Source organism: Trematomus bernacchii, unplaced genomic scaffold (genome assembly GCF_902827165.1).
Source record: "Trematomus bernacchii unplaced genomic scaffold, fTreBer1.1, whole genome shotgun sequence".
Lineage (NCBI taxonomy): Eukaryota > Metazoa > Chordata > Actinopteri > Perciformes > Nototheniidae > Trematomus > Trematomus bernacchii.
Window position 1 is genome coordinate 3271441 of NW_022987582.1, and position 19071 is coordinate 3290511.

The 19071-nt window shown below is 39.7% G+C and overlaps 3 protein-coding genes and 1 long non-coding RNA gene across 4 annotated transcripts; all 4 read left to right on the forward strand.

Moving 5' to 3' along the window:
• The first annotated feature begins 2248 nt into the window (after positions 1-2248).
• LOC117480243 (C-reactive protein-like) lies at positions 2249-4368 on the forward strand. The gene is made up of 5 exons (XM_034127500.1): positions 2249-2461; positions 2605-2659; positions 3180-3282; positions 3374-3662; positions 3859-4368. The coding sequence occupies exons 2-5, from the start codon at positions 2605-2607 to the stop codon at positions 4081-4083; spliced, it is 672 nt and encodes a 223-aa protein (XP_033983391.1). The 5' UTR covers positions 2249-2461; the 3' UTR covers positions 4084-4368.
• A 2638-nt stretch (positions 4369-7006) lies between these two features.
• On the forward strand, positions 7007-8938 carry LOC117480250 (C-reactive protein-like). The gene is made up of 5 exons (XM_034127508.1): positions 7007-7066; positions 7210-7264; positions 7749-7851; positions 7944-8232; positions 8429-8938. The coding sequence occupies exons 2-5, from the start codon at positions 7210-7212 to the stop codon at positions 8651-8653; spliced, it is 672 nt and encodes a 223-aa protein (XP_033983399.1). The 5' UTR covers positions 7007-7066; the 3' UTR covers positions 8654-8938.
• A 514-nt stretch (positions 8939-9452) lies between these two features.
• LOC117480253 lies at positions 9453-11302 on the forward strand. Its single transcript, XR_004555646.1, has 4 exons — positions 9453-9654; positions 9777-9831; positions 10267-10369; positions 10461-11302. It is a non-coding gene; the product is annotated as an uncharacterized LOC117480253 (long non-coding RNA).
• Positions 11303-14242: 2940 nt separating this feature from the next.
• On the forward strand, positions 14243-16370 carry LOC117480244 (C-reactive protein-like). The gene is made up of 5 exons (XM_034127501.1): positions 14243-14451; positions 14595-14649; positions 15182-15284; positions 15376-15664; positions 15861-16370. The coding sequence occupies exons 2-5, from the start codon at positions 14595-14597 to the stop codon at positions 16083-16085; spliced, it is 672 nt and encodes a 223-aa protein (XP_033983392.1). The 5' UTR covers positions 14243-14451; the 3' UTR covers positions 16086-16370.
• The last annotated feature ends 2701 nt before the right edge of the window (positions 16371-19071 follow it).

The window sequence follows — 19071 nt, forward strand, 5'->3', positions numbered from 1 at the left end:
TTACCAGTATCACAGAAGTGATCATTTAAAACATTGTTGATCATCAGTTAACCCATGACCTCTGACCCTAACCTGCCTGCAGATGGAGTTTGTAAGGGTTACATCTGCATGTCTCCTTCCCTTAATAACATGCATCAACGGCTGATCTAAACAAGCATAACCGGTAATATGGACTGTGTTTTCACAAGGAAATAAAACAGATCGAAGTTTCGAACGCAATTAGACACCGAGAAGGAATGAGGAAGCAGCGGGGGTTTAAAACTCTCCTATTCACTGTTGTGCAAATCATCATGACACAGACATATTGAAAAGGTAAGATCACAACATGATATCCAATGCAAATATAGAGCCAATTACGCTGCTTTGTGTCACTGCATTGCATGCTGTTGAAGTGTTAATAGCATTTTATTGTAAACTAGGGGTTCCCTGTAAAATCTTAGGCCCTTGGTAGTAGCTCAACAAGCCTTGCCACTTTTCTTTTAATCTTAAGCATGTTTCAGAGGCCCAATCCAGCTCTCATTCCCTGAGGTGCCACAAAGGCTCGATTTCATACATTTCATCTGTCTTCTTCAGCCTAAAGTCACTTCATGTACATTATAAGCAGGTGTGCACATAACTTTTTGAGTGAGTTACTCAGATGAGTACCAGGAGACAGCGTTTGGTACTCACCCCACATGAAGCGTGGTGTTAATAAGTGCAGTCTTCCTCACTGTCCTCCTCAGTGTCTCCTTCACTGTCCTCTATTTACACTTCTTGCATGCTAGATGATGAAGATGATGAAGATGCACCTCCCTGTCTCTTTGTAAGCCTCCGATTTGCTTTCTCCAAAACTTGTTGCCAAAACTGTGAAGTCCTTGCATTTCCTGAGGCCAAGTTGAAGGATCAAATACTAAGAAATTATCACATGACTTGAAGTCATATCTGATTTCAGAGGTGGGAAGTAACAAAGTACACTTATTCAAGTACTGTACTTAGGTACAATTTAAGATACTTGTAGTTTACTTGAGTATTTCTATTTTATGCTACTTTGTACTTCTACTCCACTACAGTTCAGAGGTAAATCATGTACTTTTCTTCCACTACATTTATTTAATACCTTTAGTTACTTTACAGATGTGGATGAATGATGTGAAAATATAATCAAGTGTTAAATCAGACTTTAGTTCCACCTGGAGTAAATCCACAAGCTACCCTGCAGTATACAAAGTCATTCAAACTAATTTTTTAAACACTTTAATGATCAATAATTATAAAACATATCATATACATTATTATGAAATGGACCAATCTGCAAAATGACTACTTTTACTGTCGCTACTTTAACTAGATTTTGATGATAATACTTTTCTAATTTTACTTGAGTAACACTTCTTCCACCTCTGTCTGATTTCAAACTCTTCCATTAACAGCCTGAGTAAGTTTGCAGCTGTGTGTTTTACTCCACTTTGTTGTAAATAAAACTGCAGCAGCTTGACCACAGAGCGTGAACGTTGTGATCAGCTGATTTTGCGCAGTTCTCCAGTGTGTGCGCGGGGCACAGAATGTGCACAGGGGAGTCTCCCACCGCAGCCAGTTGACGTAGTTTTGGTACAATTCTGTTGTACACACCGACGTTAACAGCAGCTCCGTCTGTGCACACGGCGACCAACTCTGTCGTCCAGTGATCTAAGCCTCTGCCTCCTGTGAAGCTTCACAGGTCCGTCGGTTATGTCCTGCGCGGCACGGCCAGCACCCAGTTCAATCAGTCATAGAAAGTCTGAAGATTTTAGCAGGTCTCCCTTGTAAAAGAGATCGTTGATCTCAATGGGATTTTTAACCTGGATAAATAAAGGCTACAAACAAACAAACAAACAAGGGAGCGAAACGGCAAAGTGGCTGCTTAATGTCTTTGTTTTTTTTGGACATGTCTAATAATTTACTCCACTGAGTATTGACAAGAAACATGTGTAGGCGAAATATGTGTTTTGTTTTGATGACCTATCAGGTACGCAAAGGCGCGTTGTGACACAAGTGACGTTACGCATTTCAGATTGTTGCCGCGCATGCGTACCTGCGTACCAGTTATGTGCACCCCTGATTATAAGCCTATGAAAACACTAGTTAGCACACACAAACACAAACACAGACACACACACACACACACACACACACCCACCCACCCACCCACCCACACACACACACACACACACACACACACACACACACACACACACACACACACACACACACACACACACACACACACACACACACACACACACACTAGTATGAAGAGTGTCCAAAATTCTAAAGTATTCGTGAATGGGAACCTTTATTGATTGTTCATTGTGTTATTATGAGGGGTGTGTACAAGGAAGCAGAATTTTTCAAATAGATCCAATATCGAAAGGAATGAGGTTGCAATGAGGGTATAAAACTCACTCAGATTCACTCTCCAGAACGTCCTGACATAAGCTTAAAGGTAAGATCATAACATGATATCTAATGCAATATGCAGCACATTTGTATTTTACAGAAGAGTATGCAAGTTAATAGCAGCACAATAGAATTTGATTTTGTGCATGTGAACGACCATTTTCTGTCATCTCTTTTTATTTCTATCAGATGGAATTTGTGCTTCTCCTGCTGATGGTGACGGCATGTGCTGCAATAACTCAAGGTAAAATAAAATATATATTCTTTATTTAACAGAGGTATTACATAAGGGAATTTGAAAGTGGTATCACGTACTGTACACAGTATATTTTAAAGTAGTAGTCTGAAACAATTATATTTTTGCAAAACGGGAAGAAACGGGAAATTAATGTTTAAGTGTTTGAACCTTATTGGAGGATTTTGTTCAACTCATTGAAACTTTTTTGGCAAGATGCAATCAAGGAGTGTAGTTTGTATGTGTGTGTGTGTGTGTGTGTGTGTGTGTGTGTGTGTGTGTGTGTGTGTGTGTGTGTGTGTGTGTGTGTGTGTGTGTGTGTGTGTGTGTGTGTGTAAACATACTGTAAATTACATTAACCTTAAAAACCTTTTATAATATTCCAACTGGACATTGGGGTTGTTATCACACAAAACCTTTTTTTCAAGCAGTAGGCCATTTATTAGGTCACTACAGCATGTGCGCAATAATGTATTTCTGTATTGTAAAACTTTCACAAACATTTAACCTTTATTTTTTGTTTTTGTAGATCTCTGCGGTAAAATGTTTACCTTCCCTCAGGAAAGCAACACAGCTTATGTGAAACTGACACCAGAAAGAGTGGATTTCGGAGCTATAACTGTCTGTCTCAGGTAGTGTGCAAAGTGTAAAGCCAATAAACATATCTATATAGAGTATAACTGAAAATTAATGTATTCAATTTTTGTCTTTCAATTCCTGCAGGACCATTACAGACCTCAACAGGAACCACGCCCTTTTCTCTCTGTCTACACCCTCTGATTCGAATGCTTTTCTCATATTCAAGCCTACTGCTGATGGGATTCAAATCTATGTCCTTGGTCAAAAAGAAACATTTGGGGGAGAGGACTACAAAGTGAACACGTGGCACTCAATATGTTCTACATGGGACTCTGTGACCGGTGTGGCACAGCTGTGGCTAGACAACAAGCCCTTCATTAGGAAATATGTTGGTGGAGCAAGAATCAGAAATCCTTCTATTGTCCTTGGACAGGTAAGTTTAATTTATAAGTAAAATAGTTGATAGAATTCCAGAAATGTCTCTTGATTGGTTAAATTCTGATTCATTTATTCTGTGAGGTACTGATTGTAAAACAAAACATTTACTGCATGGAAAGGTTTTTTTCACAGCTCACTACAGAAGCACTTTCTATCAAAGCTGTTATCTTATCAGTCTGATCATTTTACAGGAGCAGGATTCCCATGGTGGAGGATTTGACAAAACACAGTCTTTCGTTGGCATGATCTCTGATGTCCACATGTGGGACTACACCCTCTCCGCCTGTGAGATCCAGGAGTACGTGGATGAACTAAACTTCACTCCGGGTAATGTGCTCAATTGGAAGGCGCTAGACTACACAACCTACGGAAGAGTGCTGACGGAACAAAAAACCACTTGCTCATGTACAGAATAAATACAAACAAATATATAAATGTCATACTCCTGACGAGGCTTTTTCTTTTGAGTATGAAATTCAAACACCCTGTAAACCTGAACAGTGGCATTAATCAGCTTGATCAACACAATTACCTAATTTCTGACCACCATCTTAAATGTGTGTGTTTAATTTTTCTTATTAAATCTGCAAATTGTTATTTGTAACTAGATGACATTTGTGATATATCCTTTTGTCTGCCATGTTTGCTGCAACTTGTATGATGCTCTTCCTGACAGTTCATTAAAAATGGCACATTCTGCAGTCCTGTCTCCTGTCCGTCATTCTGACATAAATCATTTAATAATCTTCATTTTTCTTGCATTTATTGTATAGTTTTGACATTTTATTATTATATCATGGTCTTACCAGAATCAATGTAAATACAAAAGTTCAAGGCCCAGACCTTAAGAGAATGGCTTGTGACTACAACTATTACGTCTAGATATTGATCCTTATTTTGTGGGTTTTTCACCCAGCATTTTATAACTCCATTACATTTTTGTTCACAAGCCTTTTTCAAAAAACACATGGGGTGTTTCTCAATCGCGAGTAAAGCTGCTTCAGAGCCACTATTTCAAGCATACTACGTCATCGAGTGCCGCCGAAGTACTGTTCCAATCTCCAGCATACTTGGAAATCTACTGAGCCCGGCGTACTCCGTTTGGAGAAATATCGAGGCTGCACATGAGTAGACTCCACGGTCTTAAAATCCCCACAATGCTTTGCGCACGGACCAATTTCCCCAAATCTGTGGCGGAAGATGTAAGGCGGGGCCTCTCATATGACGCACACCTGCACACTTGCTAGCGTGTTCCACACTTCGTTTTCCGAATGCCAGGAAGTATTCTTGACTCGCTTCTGAAGCAAGATGCTCGGCAGACATGTGCTACCAAGCAAGCGTACTCGCGATTGAGAAACACCCATGTTTAGATGGATTTAGGAACGCCCCATCGATTCTATTGGCTCTAAAGGCCCCTACACACCAGGCCGATATCGGCCGTCTTGCGTTGTTGGGCGAAAACGGGTTCCTTGTCGCCCAAAGTCAATTTGGTGTGTCCCGAACCCTCGGCCGTGACACGCCTTATTTGGCCTTTCACGATCGACACCCGGCCGATTCAACATGTTGAATCGGCCGGGTGTCGGACACAAGCTATCGGGCCAAGAAACCACTCTGATCAGCTGTTCAGCTAGCAAATGAGAAGCGAAACGGAAGTGAGGGACGTAAACAAACGATTTAAGGCACAGGACAGCAGATAAACCCCAGCAGGTGATACTTAAAGACATCAAACATAGCCCTTAAATGTCCTCTCTTACCTCCCACACATAGCAGGGACATCTCTGATATCGGCGGGAGCGTCCCCGGCTGTCCTCTGCTGAGAGCTCCGTGATTTGTTTGGTCAAGTCCGGTTTTTCATCTCATCGTAAATTTAGCAAGAAGTGGCCATTATTACATTGCTGACTCAATAAACTACACACCCGCCAGAACACTGCGATCATCAGATGCAGGTCTATTAACTGTGATTTTATAGTATGTCTGCACTTTACAGTATGTACTCATTTCATCATGCATGTATTTTTATATTCTAAAACATGTTTTCGATGGACGAGAGTGAAAATGGAACGGCACCCGCTATTTGTTTGTATATCAGTCTGTTCTTCTTCTCTGTCTTCCGGTTGTTGCCTATTTTGAATGACGAATACACACTACCGCCGCCTGCTGGTAAGGAGAGTTATTGCCACTCACGCATGCGCAGTTCGTACGTGCTCGGCTGTAGTAAAGCGGTGTATTTCAGTGCGACACACGGCCAATACGCAGGAGAACTCGTCGATGGATCTGTCGGTGTCGGATGTCGGCGAGTTCTCTGGTGACTGCCTGGTATGTCAGGGCCTTAACGGTTCAAAAGTGGTGTCAATCATCAAAATCGACCGATGGGTTCCAGAGATATGGCAAATCCACCCAAATGACCCCAGAAGTGGGGTTTTTTCCCTAGACCTCTCTGAAAAAGTCATAATTCACTTGTTTTGCATCAATCTTGATACAGAGTACTTATTATATGTTATTGTTTGGATTCTTAAAGCTTTTAGTCTACTATCCCATCATTCAAGGGTGGTTTTCACTATAAGTAATGGGGTTTTTTTTGGGACGGAAACTATAATTTACATTTTTTTTCTATGTTCAATCTGAATTTACTTTAAAATAAAAACATCTATATAGATTCTGAATTTTCTACATCCAACTCACAGGTTTATTGTCACGAACGAGCTGAGAACCAAAATGCAACACACGGGAGACCAGGGAAAGTCGGTAACCAGCTTTATTATAAAATGTTTCCAATGAAAAGTTCTGGTGTAAGACAAACCAGCAGACAGTAGGCAAAGGGCTAGTCGGGGACAGGCGAGGGTTTGAGGAGTAGGCAAGACGGGAGACGCAGGTACCGCAGGGAGCAGGCGAGGCAGAATAGTTCGGGTACAGGCGGGGTCAGGAAACAGGCGAAGCAGGCTGGTCAGGGACAGGCAAGGTCGAAACCGGGAGAGCAATCTGGGAGGTAATGCTGGAAAGAACTGCATGCTGCGAAATACGATCTGGCACTGAGGTGAGAGTGAAGGGGGCCTATACTGGTGGAGCTGATGGGTGTAACAGAGTGTGAGAGAGAAACAGGGTGTGACTACCAGGTGACTAAGGTGGCTGAAAGATGCTAATGCAGAAAATAGGTGAGTGAGGGAGCAGACTGTGACATTTAGCATTGCTTTGAGAAAAGAGATTATTAATGTATCCCTTTTAGAAGTGAAGATATAGTCATTTGTTCTGGGAATGTCACTTTCCAGCCTGAGACCTGAAAAACAGGGTTAGGGTTAAAACCTGTTAAGCCCCAAGCCTGTTTTTCAGGTCTCAGGCTGCATTGAGGGTATAAAACTCACTCAGATTCACTCTCCAGAACGTCCTGACATAAGCTTAAAGGTAAGATCATAACATGATATCTAATGCAATATGCAGCACATTTGTATTTTACAGAAGAGTATGCAAGTTAATAGCAGCACAATAGAATTTGATTTTGTGCATGTGAACGACCATTTTCTGTCATCTCTTTTTATTTCTATCAGATGGAATTTGTGCTTCTCCTGCTGATGGTGACGGCATGTGCTGCAATAACTCAAGGTAAAATAAAATATATATTCTTTATTTAACAGAGGTATTACATAAGGGAATTTCAAAGTGGTAGCATGTACTGTACACAGTATATTTTAAAGTAGTAGTCTGAAACAATTATATTTTTGCAAAACGGGAAGAAACGGGAAATTAATGTTTAAGTGTTTGAACCTTATTGGAGGATTTTGTTCAACTCATCGAAACTTTTTTGGAAAGACGCAATCAAGGAGTGTAGTTTGTATGTGTGTGTGTGTGTGTGTGTGTGTGTGTGTGTGTGTGTGTGTGTGTATGTGTATGTGTGTGTGTGTGTGTGTGTGTGTGTGTGTGTGTGTGTGTGTGTGTGTGTGTGTGTGTGTGTGTGTGTGTGTGTGTGTGTGTGTGTGTGTGTGTGCGTGTGTAAACATACTGTAAATTACATTAACCTTAAAAACCTTTTATAATATTCCAACTGGACATTGGGGTTGTTACCAACTTTTATTTTTTGTTTTTGTAGATCTCTCCGGTAAAATGTTTACCTTCCCTCAGGAAAGCAACACAGCTTATGTGAAACTGACACCAGAAAGAGTGGATTTCGGAGCTATAACTGTCTGTCTCAGGTAGTGTGCAAAGTGCAAAGCCAATGAACATATCTATATAGAGTATAACCGAAAATGAATATATTCGATTTTTTTTCTTTCAATTCCTGCAGGACCATTACAGACCTCAACAGGAACCACGCCCTTTTCTCTCTGTCTGCAACACCCTCTGATAATGCTTTTCTCATATACAAGCCTACTGCTGATGGGATTCAAATCTATGTCCATGGTCAAGCTGAAACATTTGGGGGAGAGGACTACAAAGTGAACACGTGGCACTCAATATGTTCTACATGGGACTCTGTGACCGGTGTGGCACAGCTGTGGCTAGACAACAAGCCCTTCATTAGGAAATATGTTGGTGGAGCAAGAATCAGAAATCCTGTTATTATCATTGGACAGGTAAGTTTAATTTATAAGTAAAATAGTTGATAGAATTCCAGAAATGTCTCTTGATTGGTTAAATTCTGATTCATTTATTCTGTGAGGTACTGATTGTAAAACAAAACATTTACTGCATGGAAATATTTTGTTCACAGCTCACTACAGAAGCACTTTCTATCAAAGCTGTTATCTTATCAGTCTGATCATTTTACAGGAGCAGGATTCCCATGGTGGAGGATTTGACAAAACACAGTCTTTTGTTGGCACGATGTCTGATGTCCACATGTGGGACTACACCCTCTCCGCCTGTGAGATCCAGGAGTACATGCTTGACAGAAACCTAACTCCGGGTAATGTGCTCAATTGGAAGGCGCTGGACTACACAACCTACGGAAGAGTGCTGACGGAACTAAAAACCATTTGCTCATGTACAGAATAAATACAAAAGAATATATAAATGTCATACTCCTTACGAGGCTTTTTCTTTTGAGTATGAAATTCAAACACCCTGTAAACCTGAACAGTGGCATTAATCAGCTTGATCAACACAATTACCTAATTTCTGACCACCATCTTAAATGTGTGTGTTTAATTTTTCTTATTAAATCTGCAAATTGTTATTTGTAATTAGATGACATTTGTGATATATCCTTTTGTCTGCCATGTTTGCTGCAACTTGTATGATGCTCTTCCTGACAGTTCATTAAAAATGGCACATTCTGCAGTCCTGTCTCCTGTCCGTCATTCTGACATAAATCATTTAATAATCTTAATTTTTCTTGCATTTATTGTATAGTTTTGACATTTTATTATTATATCATGGTCTTACCAGAATCAATGTTAATACAAAAGTTCAAGGCCCAGACCTTAAGAGAATGGCTTGTGACTACAACTATTACGTCTAGATATTGATCCTTATTTTGTGGGTTTTTCACCCAGCATTTTATAACTCCATTACATTTTTGTTCACAAGCCTTTTTCAAAAAGACATGTTTAGATGGATTTAGGAACTCCGGTTCAAAAGTGGTGTCAATCATCAAAATCGACCGATGGGTTCCAGAGATATGGCAAATCCACCCAAATGACGCCAGAAGTGGGTTTTTTTCCCTAGACCTCTCTGAAAAAGTCATAATTCACTTGTTTTGCATCAATCTTGATACAGGGTACTTATTATATGTTATTGTTTGGATTCTTCAAGCTTTTAGTCTACTATCCCATCATTCAAGGGTGGTTTTCACTATAAGTAATGGTTTCTTTTGGGACGGAAACTATAATTTACATTTTTTTAGTATAATATGCCTTATGAACACCATAAATTACTAACGAGGAAGGATGAAAGAAAAAAACATGAAATTAACAACCACCATAAGGAAGCAGACAAAGTATAAAACTCACAAGTCAGTACGGTGTTGCACAAATCACTCTGACACAGGATTCAAGGTAAGATCAAAGCATGACAAACAATGCACAATAGAGAATTTAAACATTATTGAATTATCATTATTATCATTATTATTATTGCATTAAGTTTCAGCATGTTGTTTTGTTTGTCTTTGTCTTAGATGGCGTTGTATCTTCTACTGCTGATGCTCACAGCCTGTGCTGCCACTCCTCAAGGTGAACATTTCATCTTCATTTACAAAAGAGAAAACCAAAGTAAAACATCACAAGAAAGATACATGCGAGTGAATCTTGAGTACAGGAGTTTGTTATCTTTAGACTTTTTGTTACTTACTTTTTGGGTATGTACAACATATTTAATCTCCTAATTGACTAGGATTAATCAAATTTAAGATTTATATTAATAGCAACAATTAGGCAACATATATCAATCATATGAGTAAGTTACCAGTAGGTCAATAGGAATACATCTAATGCGTTTGTCATAATAATAAAAAAACGCAAATTCAACATTACTCAAGTGATTTGATTGTTGGCTTCAACTTCACTAAACATCTTTTTATGAAACATTCAGATCCAATTTGTCAACTGAATGTCTTTTTGCTGATCCTACTTTCATATACTGATTTTAAATATCTCTCTTTTATAAAGATCTGTCAGGTCAAATGTTTACCTTCCCGCATGAAACTAACTCAGCTCATGTGAGGCTGACAACATCAAGACAGGTTCTGAGTGCTGTAACCCTCTGTTTCAGGTAGTGTTCAATATGAAATGACAACGAAAGGAACATACTGTGTCTCTGATGGGAATCATCATGTGTGATGATGTCTTTGTTTTGCCTACAGGTCCTTTTCAGATCTCCGTAGAGACATCACCCTTTTCTCTTTGTCCACACCTTCCGCTGACAATGATTTTGCAATTTTTAAGATAGCTGCAACTGATGAGTTTAGAATGTGGATCAGGAATACACACATGGACTTCATAGGGCAGGACTACAAACTGAATACTTGGCACTCACTTTGTTCCACCTGGGACTCTGGATCTGGAAAACAAAGGTTTATCGATAGTCATCAAATTATTATTATTTATTTTATATCAGGCATTATTCATATTTGTATAGTACAGTTGTAGAGTTGTTTTGTGTTTAATAATTATAATAATAATAATATACCTGTACTACCAAAGCTTAACAAAACAATGTCAGGAAAATATGAGTTTTATAAACACCACAGATTATCTAAACTAAATGTCTATGTATGTCGTTTGCATAGGTAAGACTTTATAACTCTTTGACCATTTTTAAGCTTATTGTGTGATTTTTTTTAACTATCTTTAGTTGTTCGAAAATCTTAAGAATCGGATGGAGTTATTACAACCATATAAGTGTGTTTTTGTATACCATAAAAATAATATATAGTAAGTGTACATTTTACAATTCTGGGTAATTTCTTCATAAAATGTGGTCCGTGATCATTCTCCACAATGTCACCTGTTTATGTGGGTGCAGGGTTGCTTTGCTGTTTTAAAATAAACATGAGGAATTTCAACAACACTGTTTTATACTTTTCTGTGGTACATCTACATTCTTTGACCGGGAAATGTTGGAATATGTATCTAATCTAACACACACACACACACACACACACACACACACACACACACACACACACACACACACACACACACACACACACACACACACACACGGCAGGAAATGAAATCAAGACTAAGATCAACAGCAGTTCTTTGGTAATAGGAGGATAACACAAAGCGAGAGGGTGTAAGAGATTGCAGATTGTGTGCAGATAATGCTGTTAGATGCTAGATAACAGGAGGCCTCTGACTAAATGTTCTGCTTTGGTCAAAAAAAGGCACTGCATATTTCTCTTGCAGCACCAGACTCTGTCATGGAGACAGCTGCTCCATCCTCCTAGTTTGCGTCCTCTGCATATCACCTGATTCATTTCTGTGTTACCTATTAACTTTTCCTCTTATTCCACTCCTGCTATGCTGCACCTGCCCACAAGTTGTCCCTACTGAGTTTGAAGTCACCAAGCACCCAGCTGTTCATTGTGTGCTACCTAGTGCACTCCTCCGTTTTGCTTATTTGTCTTGCTTAGTGTGCATGGGTGTTTTCTGTAATCTGTTGTGAACTGCTTTATTTCCCTGAATTATTTTGTCTTGATATATATATTTAAATGATCACATGTGTTACATAAACCTCCAGTTACTTTTACGTAGTAACTAAAGAGCTCCAACTGGAGGTAATTCAATGTTATATGGTTGATAAAAGAGCATTAACTTCAAAACACCGTTCAGGGTCAGGGTCCGGATTGAATGATGATCAATAATGTTTTAAATGAGGGTGAAAGGATTTATAGTAATCAAAAGTCTTCCGTGCTTCCCTTACCAGTATCACAGAAGTGATCATTTAAAACATTGTTGATCATCAGTTAACCCATGACCTCTGACCCTAACCTGCCTGCAGATGGAGTTTGTAAGGGTTACATCTGCATGTCTCCTTCCCTTAATAACATGCATCAACGGATGATCTAAACAAGCATAACCGGTAATATGGACTGTGTTTTCACAAGGAAATAAAACAGATCGAAGTTTCGAACGCAATTAGACACCGAGAAGGAATGGAGGAGGCAGCGGGGGTTTAAAACTCTCCTATTCACTGTTGTGCAAATCATCATGACACAGACATATTGAAAAGGTAAGATCACAACATGATATCCAATGCAAATATAGAGCCAATTACGCTGCTTTGTGTCACTGCATTGCATGCTGTTGAAGTGTTAATAGCATTTTATTGTAAACTAGGGGTTCCCTGTAAAATCTTAGGCCCTTGGTAGCAGCTCAACAAGCCTTGCCACTTTTCTTTTAATCTTAAGCATGTTTCAGAGGCCCAATCCAGCTCTCATTCCCTGAGGTGCCACAAAGGCTCGATTTCATACATTTCATCTGTCTTCTTCAGCCTAAAGTCACTTCATGTACATTATAAGCAGGTGTGCACATAACTTTTTGAGTGAGTTACTCAGATGAGTACCAGGAGACAGCGTTTGGTACTCACCCCACATGAAGCGTGGTGTTAATAAGTGCAGTCTTCCTCACTGTCCTCCTCAGTGTCTCCTTCACTGTCCTCTATTTACACTTCTTGCATGCTAGATGATGAAGATGATGAAGATGCACCTCCCTGTCTCTTTGTAAGCCTCCGATTTGCTTTCTCCAAAACTTGTTGCCAAAACTGTGAAGTCCTTGCATTTCCTGAGGCCAAGTTGAAGGATCAAATACTAAGAAATTATCACATGACTTGAAGTCATATCTGATTTCAGAGGTGGGAAGTAACAAAGTACACTTATTCAAGTACTGTACTTAGGTACAATTTAAGATACTTGTAGTTTACTTGAGTATTTCTATTTTATGCTACTTTGTACTTCTACTCCACTACAGTTCAGAGGTAAATCATGTACTTTTCTTCCACTACATTTATTTAATACCTTTAGTTACTTTACAGATGTGGATGAATGATGTGAAAATATAATCAAGTGTTAAATCAGACTTTAGTTCCACCTGGAGTAAATCCACAAGCTACCCTGCAGTATACAAAGTCATTCAAACTAATTTTTAAACACTTTAATGATCAATAATTATAAAACATATCATATACATTATTATGAAATGGACCAATCTGCAAAATGACTACTTTTACTGTCGCTACTTTAACTAGATTTTGATGATAATACTTTTCTAATTTTACTTGAGTAACACTTCTTCCACCTCTGTCTGATTTCAAACTCTTCCATTAACAGCCTGAGTAAGTTTGCAGCTGTGTGTTTTACTCCACTTTGTTGTAAATAAAACTGCAGCAGCTTGACCACAGAGCGTGAACGTTGTGATCAGCTGATTTTGCGCAGTTCTCCAGTGTGTGCGCGGGGCACAGAATGTGCACAGGGGAGTCTCCCACCGCAGCCAGTTGACGTAGTTTTGGTACAATTCTGTTGTACACACCGACGTTAACAGCAGCTCCGTCTGTGCACACGGCGACCAACTCTGTCGTCCAGTGATCTAAGCCTCTGCCTCCTGTGAAGCTTCACAGGTCCGTCGGTTATGTCCTGCGCGGCACGGCCAGCACCCAGTTCAATCAGTCATAGAAAGTCTGAAGATTTTAGCAGGTCTCCCTTGTAAAAGAGATCGTTGATCTCAATGGGATTTTTAACCTGGATAAATAAAGGCTACAAACAAACAAACAAACAAACAAGGGAGCGAAACGGCAAAGTGGCTGCTTAATGTCTTTGTTTTTTTTGGACATGTCTAATAATTTACTCCACTGAGTATTGACAAGAAACATGTGTAGGCGAAATATGTGTTTTGTTTTGATGACCTATCAGGTACGCAAAGGCGCGTTGTGACACAAGTGACGTTACGCATTTCAGATTGTTGCCGCGCATGCGTACCTGCGTACCAGTTATGTGCACCCCTGATTATAAGCCTATGAAAACACTAGTTAGCACACACAAACACAAACACAGACACACACACACACACACACACACACACACACACACACACACACACACACACACACACACACACACACACACACACACACACACACACACATACACACACACACACACACTAGTATGAAGAGTGTCCAAAATTCTAAAGTATTCGTGAATGGGAACCTTTATTGATTGTTCATTGTGTTATTATGAGGGGTGTGTACAAGGAAGCAGAATTTTTCAAATAGATCCAATATCGAAAGGAATGAGGTTGCAATGAGGGTATAAAACTCACTCAGATTCAGAACGTCCTGACATAAGCTTAAAGGTAAGATCATAACATGATATCTAATGCAATATGCAGCACATTTGTATTTTACAGAAGAGTATGCAAGTTAATAGCAGCACAATAGAATTTGATTTTGTGCATGTGAACGACCATTTTCTGTCATCTCTTTTTATTTCTCTCAGATGGAATTTGTGCTTCTCCTGCTGATGGTGACGGCATGTGCTGCAATAACTCAAGGTCAAATAAAATATATATTCTTTATTTAACAGAGGTATTACATAAGGGAATTTGAAAGTGGTATCACGTACTGTACACAGTATATTTTAAAGTAGTAGTCTGAAACAATTATATTTTTGCAAAACGGGAAGAAACGGGAAATTAATGTTTAAGTGTTTGAACCTTATTGGAGGATTTTGTTCAACTCATTGAAACTTTTTTGGCAAGATGCAATCAAGGAGTGTAGTTTGTATGTGTGTGTGTGTGTGTGTGTGTGTGTGTGTGTGTGTGTGTGTGTGTGTGTGTGTGTGTGTGTGTGTGTGTGTGTGTGTGTGTGTGTGTGTGTGTGTGTGCGTGTGTAAACATACTGTAAATTACATTAACCTTAAAAACCTTTTATAATATTCCAACTGGACATTGGGGTTGTTATCACACAAAACCTTTTTTTCAAGCAGTAGGCCATTTATTAGGTCACTACAGCATGTGCGCAATAATGTATTTCTGTATTGTAAAACTTTCACAAACATTTAACCTTTATTTTTTGTTTTTGTAGATCTCTGCGGTAAAATGTTTACCTTCCCTCAGGAAAGCAACACAGCTTATGTGAAACTGACACCAGAAAGAGTGGATTTCGGAGCTATAACTGTCTGTCTCAGGTAGTGTGCAAAGTGTAAAGCCAATAAACATATCTATATAGAGTATAACTGAAAATTAATGTATTCAATTTTTGTCTTTCAATTCCTGCAGGACCATTACAGACCTCAACAGGAACCACGGCCTTTTCTCTCTGTCTGCACCCTCTGATTCGAATGCTTTTCTCATATTCAAGCCTACTGCTGATGGGATTCAAATCTATGTCCTTGGTCAAAAAGAAACATTTGGGGGAGAGGACTACAAAGTGAACACGTGGCACTCAATATGTTCTACATGGGACTCTGTGACCGGTGTGGCACAGCTGTGGCTAGACAACAAGCCCTTCATTAGGAAATATGTTGGTGGAGCAAGAATCAGAAATCCTTCTATTGTCCTTGGACAGGTAAGTTTAATTTATAAGTAAAATAGTTGATAGAATTCCAGAAATGTCTCTTGATTGGTTAAATTCTGATTCATTTATTCTGTGAGGTACTGATTGTAAAACAAAACATTTACTGCATGGAAAGGTTTTTTTCACAGCTCACTACAGAAGCACTTTCTATCAAAGCTGTTATCTTATCAGTCTGATCATTTTACAGGAGCAGGATTCCCATGGTGGAGGATTTGACAAAACACAGTCTTTCGTTGGCATGATCTCTGATGTCCACATGTGGGACTACACCCTCTCCGCCTGTGAGATCCAGGAGTATGTGGATGAACTAAACTTCACTCCGGGTAATGTGCTCAATTGGAAGGCGCTAGACTACACAACCTACGGAAGAGTGCTGACAGAACTAAAAACTATTTGCTCATGTACAGAATAAATACAAACAAATATATAAATGTCATACTCCTTACGAGGCTTTTTCTTTTGAGTATGAAATTCAAACACCCTGTAAACCTGAACAGTGGCATTAATCAGCTTGATCAACACAATTACCTAATTTCTGACCACCATCTTAAATGTGTGTGTTTAATTTTTCTTATTAAATCTGCAAATTGTTATTTGTAACTAGATGACATTTGTGATATATCCTTTTGTCTGCCATGTTTGCTGCAACTTGTATGATGCTCTTCCTGACAGTTCATTAAAAATGGCACATTCTGCAGTCCTGTCTCCTGTCCGTCATTCTGACATAAATCATTTAATAATCTTAATTTTTCTTGCATTTATTGTATAGTTTTGACATTTTATTATTATATCATGGTCTTACCAGAATCAATGTTAATACAAAAGTTCAAGGCCCAGACCTTAAGAGAATGGCTTGTGACTACAACTATTACGTCTAGATATTGATCCTTATTTTGTGGGTTTTTCACCCAGCATTTTATAACTCCATTACATTTTTGTTCACAAGCCTTTTTCAAAAACACATGTTTAGATGGATTTAGGAACTCCGGTTCAAAAGTGGTGTCAATCATCAAAATCGACCGATGGGTTCCAGAGATATGGCAAATCCACCCAAATGACGCCAGAAGTGGGTTTTTTTCCCTAGACCTCTCTGAAAAAGTCATAATTCACTTGTTTTGCATCAATCTTGATACAGGGTACTTATTATATGTTATCGTTTGGATTCTTCAATCTTTTAGTCTACTATCCCATCATTCAAGGGTGGTTTTCACTATAAGTAATGGTTTCTTTTGGGACGGAAACTATAATTTACATTTTTTTAGTATAATATGCCTTATGAACACCATAAATTACTAACGAGGAAGGATGAAAGAAAAAAACATGAAATTAACAACCACCATAAGGAAGCAGACAAAGTATAAAACTCACAAGTCAGTACGGTGTTGCACAAATCACTCTGACACAGGATTCAAGGTAAGATCAAAGCATGACAAACAATGCACAATAGAGAATTTAAACATTATTGAATTATCATTATTAGGGTCTGAGACCTAGGTCGGCGAAGACCCTATTGAAATCGGTCGCGCATCGACCGATAAACCTTTGACCCCCGCAACATATGTGAAAACTCACCAAATTTTGCACGCGCGTCAGAAGTGTTGCAACTTGCGATATGTAATTGGTTCCGGAACTTTGCGTAAAAAATTGCGTAGGCCACGCCCACTTCCGTTTTTAACGTAAACGCCCCCCACTTTAACTTTCACGTAAACGAACGAAACTCGCTACGCATATCTAGGGTGCAGAGACGAACAAAAAAGCCTCTTGGAGGGGTATAAAATAACGTACAGGAAGTCGGCCATTTTGAATTTGGCGTCGGAAAAACGCGATTTATCGCGTTTTTCGTCCTCCGCACGAAATCTATCTTCTCCCAGGGACTTTATCCATATGACTCGAAATTCGTCGGGTAGCGTCTCGAGACATGGGCAATTCAAAGTTATCACGGAAGTTTTTTTCTTTCGCACGGCGTAGCCGGGATTTGGCGCCAAAGTTCGCGTTCGCTTGATGCTAGGCGATCCCTCGCCATGGAATACAATGATGTCATAACTCAAACTGACATGCTCACAACGCCACCAAACTTCACATGATGGTTAACACTGCGGCCCTGAACAGCTCTACGTCAAATTTGATGTTACTTAATATGGCGTTACCATGGCAACGAATCCCTCGCCATAAAACACGGTGTCGCCGTAACTCCAATGGACACGGTCCCATCGTCCCCCAACCTTCACTTTTATATCACTTGTCCATGCCTCAACAGCTCTACGTGAAATCTGAGATCTCATCGTATGCCGTTTCCATGGCAACGAATCACTCGCCATAAAACACGATGTTGTCTTAATTCAATGGAAAATCGTCCAAACAGCACCATACTTCATATGATGGCTAATGGTCCGGCCCTCAACAGCTCTAAGTCCATTATGGGGTGTCATCATATGCCGTTTCCATGGCAACGCATCCCTCGCCAAAAAACACAATGTTGTCTTAAGTCAATGGAAAATGATCCAAACTGCACCACACTTCAGATGATGGCTAATGGTCTGGCCCTCAACAGCTCTACGCCGATTATGGGATGTCATCATATGCCGTTGCCATGGCGACAAATCCCTCACCATGAAACACAGTGTTGTCATAACTCGATGGAAAATGGTCCAAACTGCACCAGACTTCAGATGACAGTTAATGGTCCGGCCCTCAACACCTCAATATGACAATAGTGAGTTTTCCTCAAAAGCTGTTGCCATGGCAACGCATCCCTCGCCGTTAAGCACGATATTGCTATAACTCCTGTGTAAATGGTAAAAAAGTGTTCAAATTTCACATGTGTGCTAACCATCAAGCCCTCGAGACATATATGTGTCAGTTTTGAGATTTCATCAAATGTCGTTGCTATGGTAACAAAATGGTCGCCATGAAACACGGTTTTCTCATAACTCGAGTTAACATGCTCCAAACGGCCCAAAACTTCACAGGTTTGATAACGATGCATCCCTCAACACATCTAGGCGTATTATGGGGTGTCATCAAATTCCGTTGCCATGGCGACAGATCACTCGCCATCAAACACAATGTTTATGATACTGCTGTAACTCGTACGTATGTATGTACGTTGTCCGATCGGCCTGAAACTTCCCACGTTTGCCAACGGCCGAGTCCTCGAGACACCTACACACACACCTCGACGTGCGGACAACAGTTTGCGGAGCGTCGAAGACCCGCTCAACGCTGCTTGCAGCTTTAATTATCATTATTATTATTGCATTAAGTTTCAGCATGTTGTTTTGTTTGTCTTTGTCTTAGATGGCGTTGTATCTTCTACTGCTGATGCTCACAGCCTGTGCTGCCAGTCCTCAAGGTGAACATTTCATCTTCATTTAAAAAAGAGAAAACCAAAGTAAAAC